This window comes from Calonectris borealis, chromosome 2 (assembly GCF_964195595.1).
Source record: "Calonectris borealis chromosome 2, bCalBor7.hap1.2, whole genome shotgun sequence".
Lineage (NCBI taxonomy): Eukaryota > Metazoa > Chordata > Aves > Procellariiformes > Procellariidae > Calonectris > Calonectris borealis.
The window spans coordinates 858,481-879,027 of NC_134313.1; the positions used below are offsets into that span (position 1 = coordinate 858,481).

The window sequence follows — 20,547 nt, forward strand, 5'->3', positions numbered from 1 at the left end:
TTCTTTTGCGCAGGAATGAACTCAATGACCATCTGGACACCATCGACTCCAACCTGGATAACCTTCAGACGATGCTGACCACACACGGCTTCAGCGTAGACACAAGCGCGCTGCTGGACGTGAGTACCTCCTCCCTCCTGCCCGTCCTTCCAGGAGCCGGGCCCCAGCTGCGTCTCGCGGTACCATGTGCGTGTGGCTCGCGGTGGCAGATGGACCACGGTAGCTTCAACCATGAATTTCCACAGCACGCCTGGGTTTGCTTTCTTTCCCTGCACTAATCATTCTTTCCTTTGGCAGCTGTTTAGCCCTTCAATGACGGTTACAGACATGAACCTTCCCGACCTGGACAGCAGCCTTGCCAGTGTGAGTAGCTGTTAAAAATCCCTCCATGCACACGCAGCTGCCAGAATGAAGTGTGTCCTGCTGTTCCGCAGCAGCCTCTCCGTGTGATTAAAGGAAGGCTCTGACAGGCTCTGAAGAGTGTCCAGGCCAGCCCCAGCCCGAAGGGAGGGGATGTGGGAGAGAGGAGGAACGCGGAGCCCTGTGCAGGCTTGGGGAGCCACCGGGGGGAAATAATTCAATTAGCACTGCGGCTTTCTCTGAGCAGCTCATACAGAGAGCAGGGCTACTTCATCATTCATACTCGGTTAATTAGGTGCTGAGACTTCCATCTCTCATGTGAGCTCTGCCCCCTGAACGTGGAAGTGCACTGAAGCCTGGAGAGCTGCATGTGGTTTCCATAAACCCTCCTTCTGACTTTCTTAAATTGTCAGGGGGTTTTCTCAAGGCAAGCTCCGTCATCTGCTGTGTTATTTATTTTATTTACTTGCGTATCATCAGCGCTGAATGCTGTGCAAGGCACTAATACAGACTCTCCTTGCGAGAGCCAGTGTTGCCTGATAAAATGGTTTTTTCATTAGATAACGATGATTAGTCAAACACAGCGTTCTGTGGCTGCACTGAGAAGGCGCTTGGAGCAGCAGGGTGGAAGTTACGGTCAAAACCGGAGGGTCCCAGACCCTCAGAGTAGCCGGTAGCCTGACGACTGGAGTGCTCCCGGGCTGGGGCAGAGCCAAGTCCTTCTCCCTGCCCCGGTTCAGAGCAGCGTCGGCAGCCCCGGTGTTGTGCCAGCCCCGCGCACGCTCCAGCTCCAGGGCTGCGGCGCTGGCCTTTCTCCGCCCTGGGACGTGTGTCGGTATTTGCACAAAATGGAACAACTCTGTGAGAAAAACTGAGAGGGAGACCAAGACCAGCAACAGCTTGGATGCTGCCGTGAGCGCAGGAGAGTGAGTCCAGGTCAGACCGAGCAGGGGCGTCCTGCTCCAGCTGATACAGCGAGCGAGAGACCTCGGCTAGTCTCTAACCCCTCTTCCTCCCCGCTTCTTTTTTTTTTTTTATCTGAAAAAGCACAAAGGGATCTTGTGTTTTTTCCCCCAGTGCAGAACAGGAAACATCTTGAAAGTTTTTGCACAACAGGAAAGCCCAAATACAGTCTCCTTGCTGGGGACCTTGTGGGCCCACAGGTGATACAACGTGCGCTCCTGGGATGCTGTGAAGAAGGTGTTAATGCCGGTCTTTCGGAGCAGGGAGAGCACGGACAGCACCATGCCCCTCTCCAGAGAACACCTTTAGAGACCTTGTGGCTTTTCCCTAAGCAAAACAGTTCCCACGAGCTCTTTTGGGGTACACCTTCCCTGGGATGTGGGGTGAAATACAGAACAGGAGCTCACAGTTACAATCCTGCAGCAGCTCTGGTGCGCGTCTCCTGCTGGACATTTCTCTACCGTTCTGCTTCTTCCTGCTGCCCAGTGGCGTGGCGCAGACGCCCGATGGCTAGCCAAGTTCTTGGGATTTGGCAGGGAAAAAGGGCTGCAGGGGGAGTGCAAAGGGGCAGGGTACTGTTTTACACATGTGCAGGCAAATACCTACCCTCCGAGTTTTTAACCGAGTTTCCTACTGACTCGAGGCTCTGCTGCAGCGGCCGGGGCTGGGGCTGGCTGGGCAGGGAGAGCAGGACAGGGGATTAGCGGGATTTGGGAGAAGAGCGTGGACAGTGAAGACTCAGGAATTCAAAAATTAATTACTTCATGTCGTTGAGCCGAGAGTTACGCCGTAGAAAAGCTGGAAGCAGGATTTACTAAAGGAGTCTTAACTGGTGTCCTGTGGAATTCACAGCTGAGCTCTTCAGCTCAGGTGGTGTTTGGATCAAGGTCGCTGGTCTGTTCTTTTTCTCTTCTCTGTCATGGTGGGAGGAGCGTGTTGTTGGGCTTTGTCCTCACCCGGGCTTCACGCTACGAAATCCTCGTGCTGGCGGTGGGTCGAGCTGCAGGGTTCCCCAGTTGTGGCCGGACGGTCTGTGGGCTCACGCGTGGTCTGCTTTCGCTTAGCGCCAGTTGCTACGCGCTAACAAAAAATGCTGGGTACGCATTTAAACACTTGCTAAGGTGACTTTTCCATGGCAGCGGTTGCTGTAATAAATAGCCACGGGATTATCAGCTCACTGTAAATCCAGAGAGGGAAAGTGATCCTGCAGGAGAGTCTCTGCTCAAGCGTTGTCCTCCCAGCGGCACCGGTGGGGAATCCCGCTCGGCGGTCTGGGATTCGGCTCAGCGCCGTGTTCCCCGGATGACGTAGCTCTGGGGCTTGGCGGGGCTTCCCTCCTGACTTCGCAGTGAGCGGCGCTGCTCGGGCGGGCAGAGCGGTTTCTCCTGCTTCCAAAGTTTTTCTCCCTTTAACACTCACTTCTTGGCCTTTCCAGCCCAGTCGTGCCTGTGGGAGAGGGACGTGGAACGGGATCGTGTCCTCAGCCACAGCCCGGGTCGCTCTGGCAGCTCGCCGGGACCTGCAGCTCTCAGGCGCTTTAGCTGCGATAAGACTTTCAATAAATAAAAATAAATCGGCTCATTACAAATGTGTCCTGAAGGCTCTCCCCGGGATTTTAGATCCCGAGATGCGGAAAAGCTTCATGCTGTGACCAAAGGGAGCGCTGCAGAGCAGGACCTTTGCGTATAGGATGGCGAAACCAGGCTGGCCCCGGGGAGCCGTGCGCTGCCTGAACCGGCCGCGGTCGCGACCGGGGAGCTGGAGCACCCCGCACAGGCCGCACCGGGGTCCCTGCGGGCTCACTGACAACCTTGTAAACCTCCGAGGACGGCGCTGTCTGCCTCAGTGCGGCTTCGAGACTGTAAACCACGGCGCGCTCTGCGCAGTGCCTGTGTTGGGTCCGCCCGAGGTGGGCACAGGGAGGACCCACGCGCGTCTGACCCGTGCAGGCTCTTACCAACCCAACCTTTCTCTCTGCAGATTCAGGATCTCCTTTCATCCCAGGAGCAGCAGAAACCCACGGAGACAGAGGCCGGCACAGCAGACACAGGTACCAGGCAGCCGTCTCGGCGCTCAGTGACTCAGTGGCGCGAGAATTGAGGCTGTGGCAAAATACTCTCTCCTCCCGAAAAGCGTTTTTGGCTGAGAGGGATGAGGCTGTTGAGCAGGGAAAAGAGAAAGCGTGGCGGGGGATCTTGGCTGTATGTGCAAACACGGGAGGGAACGAGGCAGAGGGAGCCAGGCTCTCCTCAGCGGTGCCCAGGGACCGGGCAAGAGGCCATGGCACAAACTGAAACACGTGAAATTCCAAGCGCTTTTCTACCCTGAGGGTGGTCAAGCTCTGGCACAGGCTGCCCGGGGAGGCTTGGGGGTGTTCAGACACGGCCCTGGGCAGCCTGCTCCCGCTGACCCTGCCCGGGCCAGGTCCCTGCCGGCCCCAGCCCGCGGGATTCCTGTCTGCGCGGGATCGCGTGGGCTGTCACGGTGCTGCTCTTCCTTCGTGGCAGCAACCCCGGCACCCAGCTGTGGGCTCTGCATCTCACAGCCCGGTCCGGGTGCTCTCCCTGTGCTGTCTGTGTGTCCACGGAGGCACAGAAGAGCCCCTGGTCCCTCACTGCGTGTCCCAAAGGGTGGGCTGGGACCTGCTACGGCCAAATCCTTGTTCCTCGCTGATGTGCCAAAAGGCCTTGCCCGGGTCCCGGCGTCTCATCGCCTGAGTGGCGAGGAGCTCTTCTTGCAAGTAGCGAGGAAGCCGTCGATGCTGGCGGTTTCAAGAGCGGAACCTTGTCGCTCTTGTTCCTCCGCCCGGCGTTCGGTGAGCTGGCCCTGCGGCCCAGCCCGGCCGCCCTCCTCCCGCGGGGTGCTGCCCCGGCGCAAACTCTCGTTGCAGGGAAGCAGCTGGTGCACTACACAGCCCAGCCCCTCTTCCTGGTGGACTCGAGCGCTGTCGACATGGGGAGCGGAGACCTGCCGATATTCTTCGAGCTGGGGGAAGGGCCCTATTTCACGGACGGAGACGAGTACTCGGAAGATCCCACCATCTCCCTCTTGTCGGGGACTGAGCAGTCCAAACCCAAGGACCCTGCGATATCCTAAGGCCCAGGGCAGGGTGAAAGAGAGGAAGAGAAAGAATACGCACTAAAGGGAAATCCAGCCGTCAGCCTCCTCGCTTTGCACAGACATTGAAAGCTCTAAACACCCTCTGGTTCATGTTTGCTTCCCCCGGCACTGTGAGGATTTCATGTGTGTGTGTGCTTAATGAGGTGTTTTGAAATCTGCTTTAGATTCTAGCCACCCAGCGCTCCTCCAGTTTGGCGGCCGTCGGGGGGCCGAGCCGTGCAAGAGCCCCCCGTCGCGTGGTCGTCGCCCGACCTGCCGCGGAGGCTCGGACGGGCACCGCCGCGGCGCCGGTGAGCGGGCAGGAGAGCCCGGCTGGCCGCGGAACAGCCGGCCGCTCCGTGACGTTTGCGTTCCGTTTCGCGCCCCTGCCCAGGGCGGCCGCCGTGCCCCCCGCGAGGCACCGGCGGGGGCACGGCCGCGGGGCGCTCCTCCCGGCCGGGGAGCGGGGCGCTCGCCGGGTGTGCAGGCGGGGTAGCTTTTCTGAGGAAGGGAGTTCCCCCTCCACCCCTGTCCCTTCCCTCCTCGCCCCCGGAGAGGCGGATGCGATGGTTTTTAAAAGAGAAATAAAAGTTTGCCGATCTGGCGCCGGTGGGTTGGATCCCGTTGTGGTCTCTGCCTTGCGGTCTGGTCCCCAAGGGTCTCCGTGTGTGCGTCTGCCCCGGGGCGCCCCGAAGCCCGGCTTTATCTTCTCTTTTTATTTCCTCTTGCTCTGTGTGTTTCTTTTTATTTGTTCCTTTGGTTTTGTTTTCCTTTTGCTTAGCAGTAAAAATTTGTACATTTACACTTCAGATTGTTAATAGTAAAAACTGTATTTTGAATTTTTACATGAGAGAAGAAGAACCCACTTCTATCTATATATATATAAATATCTCTCTATATATATACATACAAATATATATAAAACAAATGGTCTGTCACCTGGTGGCTTTTCTATGGTTGGAAGCTTTATTTTTGTCATCTGTTCGGGAAGCGGATGGGATAAAGGCCCAGGAATTGCCCTTCAGGACGCCCTGCGCTGTGGGGCGAGGATGCCGGTGCCGGTGCCCGCGCCGGCGGCGGCCGTGCGGGAGGTGGAGGTGTTGCCGTGCTTCTCCCGCGGCAGCCACCACCGCGTGGGGGTGTTCGAATCCTGGGCTCCCCTGCCTAAATCCGGGGCTGGGCTCCGGGGCTGAGTTTTCCGGGATGTTTCAGAGGAGGAGGTTGCAGCAGGGCCCACGCTGACGCGCGGAGGTGTGGTGGACGCTGTGCACACCTTTAGGGGTGCTTTTTTGTTTTATAAGAGGAATTAAAAAATCTTCATCGTTACGTTCAGAGCATTCGAACCTCCCTCCGTCCCGCTCTCCTCCGTTCTGGGGGGGTCGCACGTGCTGCTTGGTCACCTCGAAGGCACGGAGGCCTCTTGGCGTTGGGGTTCGACCGTAGCCGTGCTCCAGGTGAGGGCTGACGCCGGGTGGGCGTCGGGAGAAGCCGGTGCCCGCCGCAGCGCCGCCTCTGCCGCGTGGGCTCAGTCTTCGAGGGCCGCGGTGGCAGCGTCCCGGAGCCGGTCTAGCCGAGATCCGTCGCGGGTTACTGCCCTCCCCAACGAGACAAGAAGTCGCGCTGGGTCAACCGGTCACCGTGACCTTGCCCGAAAGGCAGTGCCTCGCGTCCGGAACTCCCCGCCTGCCGGGGGGACGGGCGTGCTGGGGTCCCGCGGGTGTCACGCACACCCTGAAATGCACCGTCGGGGACCCGGTGTGGTGGTGCAGAGCCCCAGGCACGGCTCGTAGGTGAAGTCCCCGCTGTCCCTCACTCGGCAGTGAGGCACCAAAGCAGATTTGGGGCCGAGTTGTCGCTGACCCCTCTGCTGCTCGGGGTCTGACCCAGGGAAGGGGACAGGGCGATGTGTCACGGCGCCAGCGTATCTTGATGCACCATCGTGTCGGATTGAGTCAGGTTGGTTGTTCGTGCCGTTGAGCATCTCCTGTCCACGTGAACGTGCCGCCTGCTCCGGGGCAGTCACGGTGCCCGCTCTGCCGTTACCCTTTGAGCTGCGGGCAGAGATGTCCCTGCACAGCAGTGTCGATCCCATGGGGCGGGGGACGTTCGGCACTGGACCCCCTCTCCAGCTCAACCTGGCCTGGCTTGGCCTGCTCAGAGGTGTTGTCCCCTCCGAATGGTGGTGGCCTGTCCTGCGTTCAGGTCCGCTGCCGCCTCTCCCGGGCGAGAGGTGACACCTCCCGCTCCCGCAGCCGCTGGGCCAGCCCCCTTTCCCCGGGACACCCGTCTCCCTCATTCCCTCCCTGCCGTTCATGCCAGACGCTTGCCCTTCCTCCTCCTCTCCATCAGCGCTTGAAATCTCTCCGCTTCCGACGTTCTCCAAGTTCTGCCTTTGGGTTTGGTTTGTCGGTTGTTTCCCCGAGGTTGTCCACCCCACAGGACCGAACTGGTCACCCCGGGGACGTCTGCTCTGCCAGCGCTGGCTTCATCCTCGGGAGCAAGAGCTGTGCCAGGAGATGGGAATTACCACGTCCAGAGGAGGATGTCGCGTTCGAGACGAGACCCGTGGGTGCGTTTCCCCAAACTGGCGTGGTTTGCAGGTCCGTGGTGCCGCGAGCTCGGCCCGTGTTGTGGCCGAGGGCCCCGGCCCGCTCCCCCACCCCGTGGCTCTGCCGCCCTTCACCGCTGTGGTGACAGCGGGGCGACGCGCGGGGGCCCCTCGGCTCTGCGGGATCAACGCCTGCTTCTGCGGCGTGCGGGAGTGCTCGACCAAGAGTCGTGTGTCTGGCGACGAGCAGAACGCAACTTCCTTCAACGGCCCGGGCGGAATTAAGGAATTGGGAATGGGCTGGGTGACAGCGTCCACGTGGAGGGGTGCCCTGCGGGGACCGGGGCTCAGCCCGCGCCGTGCAGCGTTTCCACGTGTGGTCGCACCGATGGACGGACCAGGGGCGCGGGGACGCTGAGGGAGCCGCGGGGATGGCCGCCGTGCGGTCAGTGGGGTGCCAGGGATGGGGAGGTGGACAGTCCCGCGGGATGGAGGACATCTGGGCGCGGGACGGAGCGCGCGGCAGGAGCAGCCGCACAAGCCGCTCTGCACGGGCACGTGGCGAGAAGGGCGAGGGAGCATCGTGCCCTGCCTTCAGGATCGATGCGGCGGCTGGAAACGATCCTGTTCCTGGGGAAGGTCGTTATAAACACGGAGAAAGTGTAGGAGCCAACAAAATTACTGCGTGCTGGGGGTAACGCTTCCCAGCGAGGGGCTGCCCGCCGCGCGGGGTGTCGCGAGGGAGGCGGCGCTCGCGCCTGCGCCGGGGCGTCGGGGCAGGAACCGGTAGCCGGAAGCTAAAGACGGACGAGTTCAACGCGGGAAATCGGGTTTCCAACGCCGCGGTGTTTGACTCCTGGAGTGACGGACCTGCCTCCCTGACGCCGTCGGCCCGGCCCGGCCGCCTTTCTGGCAGGAGCTTGGGCTTGGCGTGGGTCGGTGCCCTCCCCTCGGACGCCGTCAGCTGCCCGAGGGTGCCCGGGGTGACGGCTCTGTGCTCCCCGCTCTCTCCAGACCGGGCACTTCCCAGGTGTCCTGAGTGTCACCTCAGTGGGACCAGCTCGGGGTGGCCCTTGTGCAGCTCCCGGAGCCGCTGCAGTGTGGGGGGACGTGGTGGGGAGCGGGGAGCAGGGGTGGTCTGTGCTCAGGACTCGGCAGGACGCGTGGGTGGCTGCAGCGTGCGATGCCGTGCACAACGCTTGGCGGTTTTGGGGTTTTCCCCACCTTGGACCTCGGGCAGGGTCCTTCTGTGCAGCCGGGTGCGCCGGTGGGTGCCCGCGGCTGGGGGGTTTCATTGCACTGGAGCCGGCAGTCGGCTGGAATGGGAGATGGCGGAGATGCTGGCGCCGGCACCCGCCTGGGCAGGCTCTGCTCCTGGCTGGGTGCCGGGTGCTGCTGGGGGCAGAGGGCAGCGCGAAGGGTCAGGAAGCCTTTGGGCAGGTCCCAGCGGTGCCACCACATTTGGGGGCAACATCTGGGGTAAAGCTCTTCCCTCCCATGGCCCTGCTCTCCGCGGGATGGGGGGTCATGGTGGTGCCGCCGCGGCTGCGTGGTGCAGGGGGTGGCTGGGGGCAGTGGCGCCTCCGCAGCCCCGGGGCTGGGGGTCCCCCGAGTGCTGCGGGAGCCCCTCGCTCCAGGCGGGCCGTAATGATCCAACTAATCGTGTGTGACACAGGCGGCCAGCTCGCATGATCTCATCCCGCCTAATGAGGTAAATGTCTGGCGGGGCTGAGCACCGCCACTGGAAACTTCCCCCCGTAATTCATCACCCGCCGCTGAAGACGCCTGCATCCCCCTCGCGCCCGCTCCAGCCCGCGGTAACCGGAGCCACCGAGCACCGCGCCGGCAGCGCCGTGGGGGACGGAGCTGCTGATGAGGTGCGGGGGGATGGGGCCCCTCGCGCTGCTGCTGCGGGGCCGCCCCCGATGAACCGCGCTCGGCCCTGGGGTGACCCTCGGCCAGGAGGGGGTCCCGTAGAGGGGCTGCAACATGGGGCTGGGGGTACCGGTGGTGGACGGGACCCGCTGGGGCTGCTCAGTAACCCCCCAGGGACCCCTGCACGGACTTACAGCCCTGCGGGGCGCGGGGTCCCCAGGGTCCCCCAGGTGATTCCCATCACCATGGGGAGGATGGTGGCACTTTCCCGGTGCCGGGAGGGGACCCCGATGAGGAACCCCCAGTTTAGCTCGGAGGCAGCGCAGGAGCTTCTGGGGGTCCCCTTGCACGGGGGTGGCCCCTCAGTAACCTTCATCCCACCATCCCCAACGTTGGGGGTCATCCCCACCCAGGCCCCCGTGAACGCTGGAAAATGGTTGTGGAAAATCCCGGCGGATGGAGCCAAGGCTGGGCTGAGCGTGGGGCGGGGAGGCACCAGTGGGGGCTGCGTCAGCCGGGGTAGGGACCGAGGTGGCGTCATTAAAATCATTAAAAAGCTTTTTTGGCCTTCAAGTTGCAGGTAACGGAGACACATCCCTGCCGGGGAAGGGCTCCAGGGCAGCCGGGAGGGGGCTGGGAAGGGCCCCAGCCAGCGGGGACACGACACCGGGGAGGGACCTGCCAAGAGCCGGGCTGAGCTCAGCCCCAGCGACAGCAAACGGTTCCTGGGGCCCAGAAATAACGGGGGGACACGGCAGAGCCGCATCCCCGGCGCGGGGCAAAGGGCCGGGCGCCGTCAGGGGCACGGGCAATGAGCCCTGGTGCGGCCCCGACCGCAGCCGTGCCGGTAGCCACCGCCACGGGCGAGGTGTGCGGGAAATGCAAACACACGGCGCTAATTCCCCGCTACACTTCATCACCTCCAGCAAACGGCGGCCGGGGCCCCGCGCCGGAGGTGGGACCGAGGTGTTTAATAGCCCTTGATAGATTCCCCCCCCTCCCTCCAAATTTCTTCCTAATCGTGTTTTTTTTGAACCCATGTTAACTTTTGGCATCCAGAGCGGGCACAGGGCAGGGCCGGGCGGCCTCCGGAGCTGCTGCCGGCGGGGAACGGGCGTCTGCGCCGGAGGGGCCGGGGATTAGCGCCCGGGCGGCGCGGCTGGGCGGGGGGCTCGCGGGGATGGGGTTTCACACCTTTATTAAAGGTGTTGGCAGAAGAGCCCGTTAACGAGTGCTGCCGTTGGCCGGGGCTCCCCTGGTGCGACGCATGCAGCGGCGCTGGCGCAGCATGCCGGGGGCCGGTGTTGGGGCAGGGGCGTTCGCAGCGGAGGGGAGACGTGCTGAGGAGGGGACGGTGCCCCCGCCGGGAGGGGGGCTGGCTGCTGGGGACCATGCTGGAGCCACGGGGACTATGACGGACCGCGGTGCCATCGCCCAAGGGCTGGGGGCAGAGCCAGCCCCAGTCTCCCACGGCCGCAGGATGGATTCACAGGGAGCCCTGCCGTAGCGGAGCCGTGCCGGCGGCAGCTGGGGCCTCGCCGGGGGGGCTGCACCCAGCACCCCACCTCGCTGCTCCCCGACCAGCTGGTGTCAAGCAGCCGTGTCCATCCGACCCCCAGCTCCATGCCCGGGGGGGGCCAGTACCTCCATCCTGCACCCCCGTGCATCCCCCCAGGGTGCTGACCGGGCGAGGGGCTGCGGCCACGCTGCTCCCACCCCAGGCGGCCGTGGGGTGCCAGCGCCCCGCTCCACCACACCACGCGGCTGCTGCAGGGACCTTTATTGGGGGAGGACGGAGGGGCGCGGGCGGCCGGGGGCTGCTCTGCTCGCAGCCCCCACCCTGGGGGCGCATGGAGGGGTCCGGCCACCTCCACGGCCCCTGCCCCGCAGCGGACCCCGCTCCCCGGGCATCCCGCAGCCCCCAGCCCCCCAGCGAACCCCCAGCAGAGTGGGGGGTCACCCCACCACGGGGTGCAGGCTGGGCCGTGGGGCTGGGGCGAGGCTGCGGGGGCCGCGGCGGGGACTGGCGGGGCACGGAGGGACCCGGGGCAGGGAGGACATGGGGAGGCAGCAGGAAAGCTCGGGAGAGAACATCGTCCCAGGAGGCATCTCCGGCGAGGCTCGGCCGTCTCAGATCCCTGGGGAGGGAGAGGCTGCGTCAGCCCCCGCGCAGCCGGCGCCTGCCACGTGCCGCCGGTCCCCGCGGCCAGCGCCAGCAGCGCTCCCACCGCCCCACCCTGCGCCACCCCCAGCCCCGCGGTCACCTTGGGACGCCAGGGCCTCCTCCGAGTCCACGTCGCGGTCCACTCCTGCAGGCAAGCGGAGGTGCCGGGGCTGGGGCAGGCGCCGGCACGGCCCCCACCTGCCCATGGTGCAGCCCCCTGGATAACGGGGCATCCCCCGCCAACGGGGCACTCCCAGCCTATGGGGTATCCCCAGCTAAGGGGGTACCCCTGGCTAATGCTACACCCCCAACCGATGGGGCACCCCTGGCTAACGGGGTACCCCTGGGACTGCAGCAACCCACAGGGGACCGGGACAACCTCCCCCCCTCCCAGGAGGCTCAGGATGGCCCCACGTCCCCGGCTCCGAGCCCCCCCGTTGCAGCCCTGGGCTGGGTGCTGGGCCGGGTGCAGGGAGCCCCAGGGGATGCTCAGCCGGTCGGGGGCAGCACCGGGACGGGGGGGACGCAGCCCCGGGGCCTCACCCTCCTCCGACTCGTGGGACTGGGCCGGGACATCCACGATGGGACCTGCAGGAGGGCAGAGAGCGCGGGGTCAGCGCCCGACGGGATGGGAGCCGGGACCCCCAGGCCGCGCGCGGGGTGGAGCATCAGCACCCACCGCCCCGGGCCTCCCCGGCGAGGGCGTCCATGCTGAAGGAGCCGCTGTTGAGGGTGTCGAGGCTGGAGGAGTCGCTGTTGAGGGACTCCCGCGTCACGTCGTCCGCGGGTGACCGTTCCGCGCCCTCGAAGCTGACGGAGGTCAGACCTGCGGGAGAGGCGAGCACGGCCGGGCTGCGCGCGCCGGGCGGTGCAGGCGTTGCATGGTCCCTGTGTGCGGTGCATGGGGCTGCGCACCCGGGCAGGGGTCCGTGCCCACGTTGCACGGTCCCGGTGCACAAGGCGGAAGCGTGCGCATGCGGCGCAGGGGTCTGTGCCCGTGTTGGAGGTTCTCTGTGCAAAGGGCAGGGGTCAGTGCATGCGTTGCGTGGTCGCCATGCGCGGGGCGGGGGTCTGTGCACACTGGGCAAGGGTCTGCGCCTGTGTTGCATGGTCCCTGCGCACAAGGCGGGGGTCTGGGCACGCAGGACAGGGGTCAGTGCCTGCATTGCACGGTCCCTGTGCACAGGGCAAGGGTCTCTGCAGACAGGACAGGGGTCTGTGCCCATGTTGGAGGGTCCCGGTGCACAGGGCAGGGGGTCTGTGCCTGCTGGGCAGGGTCCGTACCCGCATGGCACAGCCCTGTGCCGGTGCCCGGCCGTGCCATCTGACTCCGACCCCAGCCCTACCTTTGCCCAGGCGCTGTGCCGAGGTGGTGAGATCACCTGGGGGAGGAGAGGGGCGTCAGGAGGAGCCGGGGGGCAGAGACCCTGGGGTCCCACCCCCCAGCCGTGGCCCAGCCGGGGTCCGGCCGCCCCTTGCCCTCTGCAGGCCGCGGACGCTCGCCGAGGGCTGCCTCCCCATCCGGCTCCCGCGTTCCCGTGCCGACACTCACTCTCTCCGGAGGCCTCCAGCTTGGCGGGGCTGACGGGCTCTGGAAGAGACGAGCAGGGGCACCTGAGCCCCAGGGCGCCCACACTCTGCCCCCCACTGCCAGCCCCCTCCAGGCCTTGGCTGGGAGGGAAACTGAGGCACGGAGCAGGCAGGTCCCAGCTCCCGGCTGGGCGACGCTGGGGGGCTGCGTGGGGCAGGGTCCCCCCGCAGCGCTGGCCCAGCCCCGGTCCCCTACCTGGCGTCTGTCCTTCTGCAGAAAGGGACACGTCCAGGGTGCTCACGGGCTCTGCGGGGACACGGGGGGCAGATGCGGGCCAGGGAGCACATCCCGGACACCGCTGCCCCGGGGGATTGGGGACGGGGTGGGGGTCCCCAGGAGCCCTCTGGGGTGAACACAGCCCGAACCCCCTCCCTTCAGCCAGATGGGCATCCCCCCAAGCTGCTGGGGGAGCAGCACACCCCGGGACCCCTGTCCTGGGCACCCAGGGTGCCCCCAGCCCTCTCCCCACGGCCCCCCAACCCCCCTTACCATCGGCCGTCACAGCGGCCAGGACCAGGAGGACGGCCGCAGCCAGCGCCGGGGCCCTGCGGAGGAGACACAGCATTTGGGGACCCCTGAACCCCCATAGCACCCCTCACTGCTCCCACTCCCCCCACAGACTCCCGCCATGGGCCCCCCTGGCCACCCCAGCACCCGCACCAGCCCCTTCCTGGGGACCCCTCCCTGCCTCCTACGGGCCCCTGCAGCCCCCGTGGTCCCCGTCCCCAGGCTGGCGTCACCCCAGCTCCGGGCAGGGCTGCCCGGCTGGAGGGGACCCAACGCGAGGTGCCTGGAGGAGGGGGCCCCTTTACAGAGCATCCCGTGCCGCAGCCCCCGGCCCCGGCGGACCCCGTGTCCCGGCCTTGTCCCTGCCTGCGACGGAGCTGGGCCAAGCTGGGGGCCACGAGCCTGCGGGCAGGAGACGCTGCGGCCCCACGGCTGCACCGAGGGTGCCAGGGGACCCCGCAACCAGCCGGGGAGCGGCGGGGCAGCCTGGCATTAGGGTATGGAGTAGAACTGCAGGGGGGCACATCCCGGACGTGCCCCCAGGACCCCCCAGCGCTGCCGGGAGATGCCCTGGGACCCCCGGTGCTGCCAAGGAGATGCCCACACAGGACCTTGCAGTGCTGCCAAGGAGATGCCCACCCAGGACCCTGCAGCGCTGCCAAGGAGATGCCCACCCAGGACCCCCCAGCGCTGCCAGGAGATGCCCTGGGACCCCCCAGCGCTGCCAGGAGGTGCCCACCCAGGACCCCCCAGCGCTGCCGGGAGATGCCCTGGGACCCCCCAGCGCTGCCAAGGAGATGCCCACCCAGGACCCCCCAGCGCTACTTGGAGATGCCCACCCAGGACCCCCCGGCGCTGCCGGGAGAAGCCCCCCGGGCCCCCGCAGCGGGCAGTGTTGGGGTCCCAGTGCCCCCTTTCCCCTCGCCCCCCGTGCCCGGGGCGGGGGCGGCAGAGCCGGGGTCCCCGCTGTCCCCAGGGTCCCCGGGGTCCCCGCCTGCCGGGGCTCACCTGCGGGGCACGGCCATGCCTGCGGCTGCGGGGGACGCGGCGCTGCGGGAGCCGGCCCGGCGCCGCCCGGGGCCGTTATAGCCGCATGGGGCTGGGGAGGAGCCAGGTGGCAACGGGCCAGCCAATCCGCCGCACCGGCACCGGCACTGCGGCTCCGCACCGGCACCGGCACCGGCACCGGGTACCGGGCACCGGCACCGGGCACCGGCACCGGCACTGCGGCTCCGCACTGGCACCGGCACCGGCACCGGGTACCGGGCACCGGGCACCGGCACCGGCACTGCGGCTCCGCACCGGCACCGGCACCGGAACCGGGTACCGGGTACCGGCACCGGGCACCGGCACTGCGGCTCCGCACCGGCACCGGCACCGGACACCGGGCACCGGCACCACGGCTCCGCACCGGCACCGGCACCGGCACCGGGCACCGGCACTGCAGCTCTGCACCAGCACCAGCACCGGGCACCGGGCACCGGGCACCGGGCACCAGCACCGGCACTGCGGCTCCACATCGGGCTCCGCACTGACACCAGCACCCCAAACCCGCACTGCTGCGGGGACCCCCAACGCAAAGCCCCAGCACCACTTTGGGGACCCCAGAGCCATGGCCGGGACCCCCAGCACCATTTCGGGGACCCCAGACCCATGGCCAGGACCCCCAGCATCACTGCGGAGACCCCCAAACTCAGAGCCTCAGCTGGACCCCCAGCACCACTTTGGGGACCCCCAGTCCCAGCACCACAGCTGAGTCCCACAGCACCGCTCTGGGGACCCCCCAAAGCCGGAGCCCTGGCCAGGACCCTCCAGCACCACTTTGAGAACCCCCAAACCCAGAGCAACAGCTGGGACCCCCAGCACCACTTCAGGGACCCCCAGGCCCAGAGTCACACCTGGGACCCCCAGCACCCACCACAGGGACCCCCAGGCCCAGCACCATGGGGGCCACCAGCACCCCCACACGGGGCAGCAGGACCAGCACCCCTGCATGGACTGCCAGGGCCAGGGGCCGGTGCTGGGTGCTGGGCATAGCTGTGGGGGTGCTGGGCATGCTGGGGGTGCTGGGGATGGCTGTGGGGGTGCTGGGCACCCTGTGCTGGGTGCTGGGCACGCTGGGGGTGCTGGCCCCGCTGGGGGTGCTGTGCACCCCATGCTGGGGTGCTGGCCCTGCTGTGGGTGCTGTGCACCCCGTGCTGGGGTGCTGGCACGGCTGTGGGTGCTGTGCACCCCATGCTGGGGTGCTGGGCACGGCTGTGGGGGTGCTGGGCCTGCTGTGGGTGCTGGGCACCCTGTGCTGGGTGCTGGGCATGCTGGGGGTGCTGGCCCCGCTGGGGGTGCTGTGCACCCCGTGCTGGGGTGCTGGCCCTGCTGTGGGTGCTGTGCACCCCGTGCTGGAGTGCTGGGCACGGCTGTGGGGGTGCTGGCCCTGCTGTGGGTGCTGTGCACCCCATGCTGGGGTGCTGGGCACGGCTGTGGGGGTGCTGGCCCTCCTGTGGGTGCTGTGCACCCTGTGCTGGGTGCTGGGCATGCTGGGGGTGCTGGGGATGGCTGTGAGGGTGCTGGGCACCCCGAGCTGTGGGTGCTGGGCACCAGCCCTGGCCCCCCTGCAGCCCCCCTCGCTGCAGCCCCCTCTCCCTGGGGTCCCCCTGGGCTGCTGTGGGGGGACCCCCACCCCCACCCCGCCGGGCTCCCCCAGGCAGGCAGCACCCCCCTCCCGGGGCACCCCGCCCCGCACAGCCCCCCAGGCGGGCTCGTGGGATTGGGGTGGAGCCGGGGGGTCCCGTCCCTGCCCCGCACCCCCGGCGCCCGAACAAGGGGCCCTTTGTGGCGGCTCAATGCCCCTTTGTTCCCCGGTTGCGGGGCTGGGGCGGGGGGCGAGGGCCCGGCTCCGGTTGCAGGGGCTGCGGGTGGGGCCGGGGGGCGATGGGGTCCCATCGGGGCTGGGGGCTCCCGGCCCTTTCCCCCTCCCACCGGGGTGCGGGTTGGCAGCGCCGGGGCGGCCGCGGGAGCTGGGGTGCTGCCAGCCACGGGGCCACGCGCTCCCCCCGGCCCCGGCCCCCTCGCTGGGGCACCCTGGTACGGCAGCGCCCCAGCTGCCGCCGGCACAATGCGCCTTTATCCCGGCTTTGTGCCGCCGCCGAGCACCGGAACAATCTGGCCGTGTGGCCACGTCCTGCATCCGGCATCGCCCGTCCCTGGCACCGGCACCAGCCCCACGTCCCCGTGGGGTGAGCTGCCCCGGATGGGGGGTCTCTCCTGCACCCCCAAACCCGGCACCAGCACCCTCGCCCCGGCACGGGGGTGAGCCGGCACCGTGGTGATGAGCTGGTACAGCTCTGGTGAGCCAAAATGGTCCCAGTGAGCCAAAATGGTCCTGGTGAGCCAAAATGGTCCTGGTGAGCCAGTACGGTCCCGGTGAGCTGGTACAGTCCTGGTGAGCTGGTACAGCGCTGGCAAGCCGGCACCGCCCCGGTGAGCCGGTAAAACCCTGGTGAGCCAAAATGGTCCCAATGAGCCGATCCAACCCCAGTGAGCTGGTACGGCCCCGGTGAGCCGGTACAGTCCCGGTGAGCTGGTACCATCCCAGTAAACCAGTATGACCCTGGTGAGCCATTAAACCCAGTGACACAGCACAGCCCCAGTAAACTGGCACGGCCCCAGTGAGCTGGCACTGCCCCGGTGAGCCAGCATGGCCCCGGTGAGCTGGCACAGATCTGGTGAGCCGGCACAGCCGCAGTGAGCTGGTACGGCCCTGGTGAGCCAGCACGGCCCCGGTGAGCTGGTACGGCCCCGGTGAGCTGGCACGGCCCCAGTGAGCTGGTTCGGCCCTGGTGAGCTGGCACGGACCCGGTGAGCCGGCACGGCCCTAGTGAGCCAGCACGGCCCCGGTGAGCCGGCAGAGCCCTGGTGAGCTGGCACGGCCCCGGTGAGCTGGCACAGATCTGGTGAGCCGGCAGAGCCCTGGTGAGCCGGCACAGAGCCAGTGAGCTGGCATGGCCCCGGTGAGCCGGCACGGCCCCGGTGAGCCGGCAGAGCCCTGGTGAGCTGGCACGGCCCCGGTGAGCTGGCACAGATCTGGTGAGCCGGCAGAGCCCTGGTGAGCCGGCAGAGCCCTGGTGAGCCGGCACAGAGCCGGTGAGCCGGCAGAGCCCACCCATCCGAATGCCCAGGACCCGTCCCCAGCCCCCACGGGCGGGGGGTCCTGGGGCACCCAACGCCTGGCACGGCTGCGTGGGTGCCGCAGGACCCCGGCCGCGGCGGGTGCCGGGGTGCTGGCGGAGCGGCCCCCGGCAGGCGAGGGCCCTTCCCCCGGGGCCCGGTGCACCTCCGTGCCGCCTCGGGGATCAAAGCGGGCGGACGCGGAGCCGGGACCCCCCGGGCAGCCAGCGGTGGCAGCCCCCCCGCAGCGGGGCTCTGCTGGTGACACCCCGCTCCCCCGGCTGGGTCCCCTCTTCGGGGTGCGCTCTGCCCCCCCGGGTTCCTGCCCCCCCCCACTTTGCGCCCCCGGGGTGCTTCCCCCACGGCCCCCCGGGCTGTGGGTGCTCGGTGGGGCCGTCAGCCGCCCCCCCCCCGGGCACCCCGGGGTGCTGCAGAGCGGGGCAGGGGGCAGGAGGGGCCCCAGGGGGTCCCAGAGCCCCGCGGGAGGGCCCGGGGGGGTGGGGGGGCACAAAGAGGGGGGGCCCTGTGGGGAGATCCCAGTGCCTGGGGGGTCCCCACTGGGGGGGGATTCCCAGTGCCTGGGGGGGTCTCAGTGCTGGGGGGTCCCCACTGGGGGGGGATTCCCAGTGCCTGGGGGGGTCTCAGTGCTGGGGGGTCCCCATTGGGGGGGGATTCCCAGTGCCTGGGGGGGTCTCAGTGCTGGGGGGTCCCCACTGGGGGGGGATTCCCAGTGCCTGGGGGGGTCTCAGTGCTGGGGGGGTCCCCACTGGGGGGGGATTCCCAGTGCCTGGGGGGGTCCCACTGGGGGGATTCCCAGTGCCTGGGGGGGTCTCAGTGCTGGGGGTCCCCACTGGGGCTGTGTCCCGGTGCTGGGGGGGGACCGGGTGTGGGGAGGGGTCCCAGCGAGGGGGGGGTGCCAGCGCCTGCTGGGGGGCCCCAGACCGGGGGGTGCCCCGCCGTGGGGTGCCCTCACCAGCGGTGCCAGCACGGGGCCCCCACCCCGGTGCCATCGGGCGGCCCCGCAGTGCCCGACCCCTCGGTGCTGCTCCGCGTCCCCCGGGCGTCCCCGTGTCCCCCCGCTGTCGGGACGGGTCCCCCCCTCGGGTGCTGGCGCCTGAGGGGTTTCACTGCCAGGGGGGTCCCCGGATGCCCCCGGGTGTGGGGACACCGGGGTGGGGGTGGGGACAGGGACATGGGGACGGGGTGGGCACAGGGACAGGGATGGGGATGGGGACATGGGGACAGGGGTGGGGACAGGGATGGGGACATGGGGACATGGGGACAGGGGTGGGGACATAGGGACAGGGATGGGGACATGGGGACATGGGGACAGGGGGACAGGGGTGGGGACAGGGGTGGGGACAGGGGGACATGGGGACATGGGGACAGGGGGACAGGGGTGGGGACAGGGATGGGGATGGGGACATGGGGACAGGGGTGGGGACAGGGATGGGGACATGGGGACATGGGGACAGGGGTGGGGACAGGGGTGGGGATGGGGACATGGGGACAGGGGTGGGGACAGGGATGGGGACATGGGGACATGGGGACAGGGGTGGGGACATAGGGACAGGGATGGGGATGGGGACATGGGGACAGGGGTGGGGACAGGGATGGGGACAGGGGGACATGGGGACAGGGATGGGGACAGGGATGAGGACAGGGGTGGGGACATAGGGACAGGGATGGGGACAGGGGGACATGGGGACAGGGATGGGGACAGGGGTGCAGGGACACAGAGATGGGGGAAGGAGATGGGGAAGGGGAGGTGGGACTGAGGATGGGGAGCACTGGTCTTAGGCTGCACTGGGAGTACTGGAAGCAGGTGTCCCAGACAGTATTAGGAGCACTGGGAGCACTGGGAGCAGTGGTGAGACAAGGGATTGTTTCCGCAAGTCAGTGGGAGCACTGGTCCCAGACCCGGGAGCACTGGGAGCACTGGGAGCACTTTTCCCAGACCAAGGAGCACTGGGAGCACTGGGAGCACTCGGAGCACTGGCCCCAGACCCGGCAGCACTGGGAGCACTGGAGGTACTGGGAGCACTGGGAGCACTCAGAGCACTGGCCCCAGACCCGGCAGCACTGGGAACACTGGGAACACTGGGAGCACTGGGAGCATTGGGAGCACTGGTCCCAGACCCAGCAGCACTGGGAGCACTGGGAGCACTGGTCCCAGACCTGGGAGCATTGGGAGCACTTTTCCCAGACTCGGCAGCACTGGGAGCACTGGGAGCACTGGTCACAGACCTGGGAGCACTGGGAGCACTTTTCCCAGACTCGGCAGTACTGGGAGCACTGGGAGCACTGGTCGCAGACCTGGGAGCACTTGGAGCACTGGGAGCACTGGTCCCAGACTCGGCAGCACTGGGAGCACTGGGAGCACTGATCCCAGACCCGGAAGCACTGGGAGCACTGGGAGCACTGGTCCCAGACCCAGGAGCACTGGGAGCACTGGTCCCAGGCCTGGGAGCACTGGGAGCACTGGGAGCGCTTTTCCCAGACCTGGAAGGACTGGGAGCACTGGGAGCACTGGGAGCACTGGTCCCAGACCCGGCAGCACTGGGAGCACTGGGAGCACTGGGAGTACTGGAAGCACTTTTCCCAGAACTGGGAGGACTGGGAGCACTGGGAGCACTGGTCCCAGACCCGGGAGCACTGGCAACACTGGGAGCACTGGGAGCACTGGTCCCAGACCCAGGAGCACTTGGAGTACTGGGAGTACTGGGAGCACTGGTCCCAGAACCGGGAACACTTGGAGTACTGGGAGTACTGGGAGCACTGGTCCCAGAACCGGGAGCACTTGGAGTACTGGGAGCACTGGGAGCACTGGTCCCAGACCCGGCAGCACTGGGAGCACTGGGAGCACTGGGAGTACTGGAAGCACTTTTCCCAGAACTGGGAGGACTGGGAGTACTGGGAGCACCGGTCCCAGACCCGGCAGCACTGGGAGCACTGGGAGCACTGGTCCCAGATCCGGGAGCACTTGGAGCACTGGGAGCACTGGGAGCACTGGTCCCAGACCCGGCAGCACTGGGAGCACTGGGAGCACTAGGCGCACTGGTCCCAGACCCGGCAGCACTGGGAGCACTGGGAGTGCTGGGAGCACTGGTCCCAGACCCAGCAGCCGTGGGAGCACTGGGAGTACTGGGAGCACTGGTCCCAGACCCGGCAGCACTGGGAGCACTGGGAGCACTGGTCCCAGACCCGGCAGCACTGGGAGCACTGGGAGCACTGGTCCCAGATCCGGGAGCACTTGGAGCACTGGGAGCACTGGGA

The 20,547-nt window shown here is 67.4% G+C and overlaps 2 protein-coding genes across 13 annotated transcripts in view; one reads left to right on the top strand and one right to left on the bottom strand.

Annotated features, from left to right (window-relative positions):
- HSF1 (heat shock transcription factor 1) overlaps nucleotides 1–5,360 on the top strand; it is a 71,814-nt gene extending 66,454 nt beyond the window's left edge. For 6 of the 10 annotated variants that reach the window (XM_075140991.1, XM_075140983.1, XM_075140987.1 and 3 more), the window contains 4 exons: nucleotides 14–119; nucleotides 298–363; nucleotides 3,304–3,373; nucleotides 4,214–5,360. In XM_075140991.1, the coding sequence (XP_074997092.1) occupies nucleotides 14–119; nucleotides 298–363; nucleotides 3,304–3,373; nucleotides 4,214–4,419 (448 nt within the window). In that variant the 3' untranslated portion in view covers nucleotides 4,420–5,360. Of the gene's footprint in view, nucleotides 1–13; nucleotides 120–297; nucleotides 364–2,758; nucleotides 3,374–4,213 lie in introns of those variants that run through there. The other 4 variants (XM_075140984.1, XM_075140988.1, XM_075140986.1 and 1 more) reach the window with 2 other exon arrangements.
- Nucleotides 5,361–8,481: 3,121 nt separating this feature from the next.
- On the bottom strand, nucleotides 8,482–14,340 carry LOC142079786 (uncharacterized). Of its 3 annotated transcripts, XM_075144532.1 has the most exons (9): nucleotides 14,116–14,340; nucleotides 13,090–13,145; nucleotides 12,796–12,846; nucleotides 12,562–12,600; nucleotides 12,356–12,391; nucleotides 11,689–11,835; nucleotides 11,553–11,597; nucleotides 11,110–11,154; nucleotides 10,611–10,983 (listed from the first exon to the last, which is right to left on the bottom strand). In XM_075144532.1, exons 1-9 carry the CDS (start codon nucleotides 14,130–14,132, stop codon nucleotides 10,976–10,978), a joined length of 444 nt encoding a protein of 147 aa, XP_075000633.1. In that variant the 5' UTR covers nucleotides 14,133–14,340; the 3' UTR covers nucleotides 10,611–10,975. The 3 variants fall into 3 exon arrangements, with proteins under 3 accessions (XP_075000632.1, XP_075000633.1, XP_075000634.1); XM_075144533.1 differs by lacking the exon at nucleotides 12,562–12,600 and having other exon boundaries at nucleotides 14,116–14,177; XM_075144531.1 differs by lacking the exons at nucleotides 12,356–12,391; nucleotides 12,562–12,600; nucleotides 12,796–12,846; nucleotides 13,090–13,145; nucleotides 14,116–14,340 and having other exon boundaries at nucleotides 8,482–10,983; nucleotides 11,689–12,123.
- Nucleotides 14,341–20,547: the final 6,207 nt, after the last annotated feature.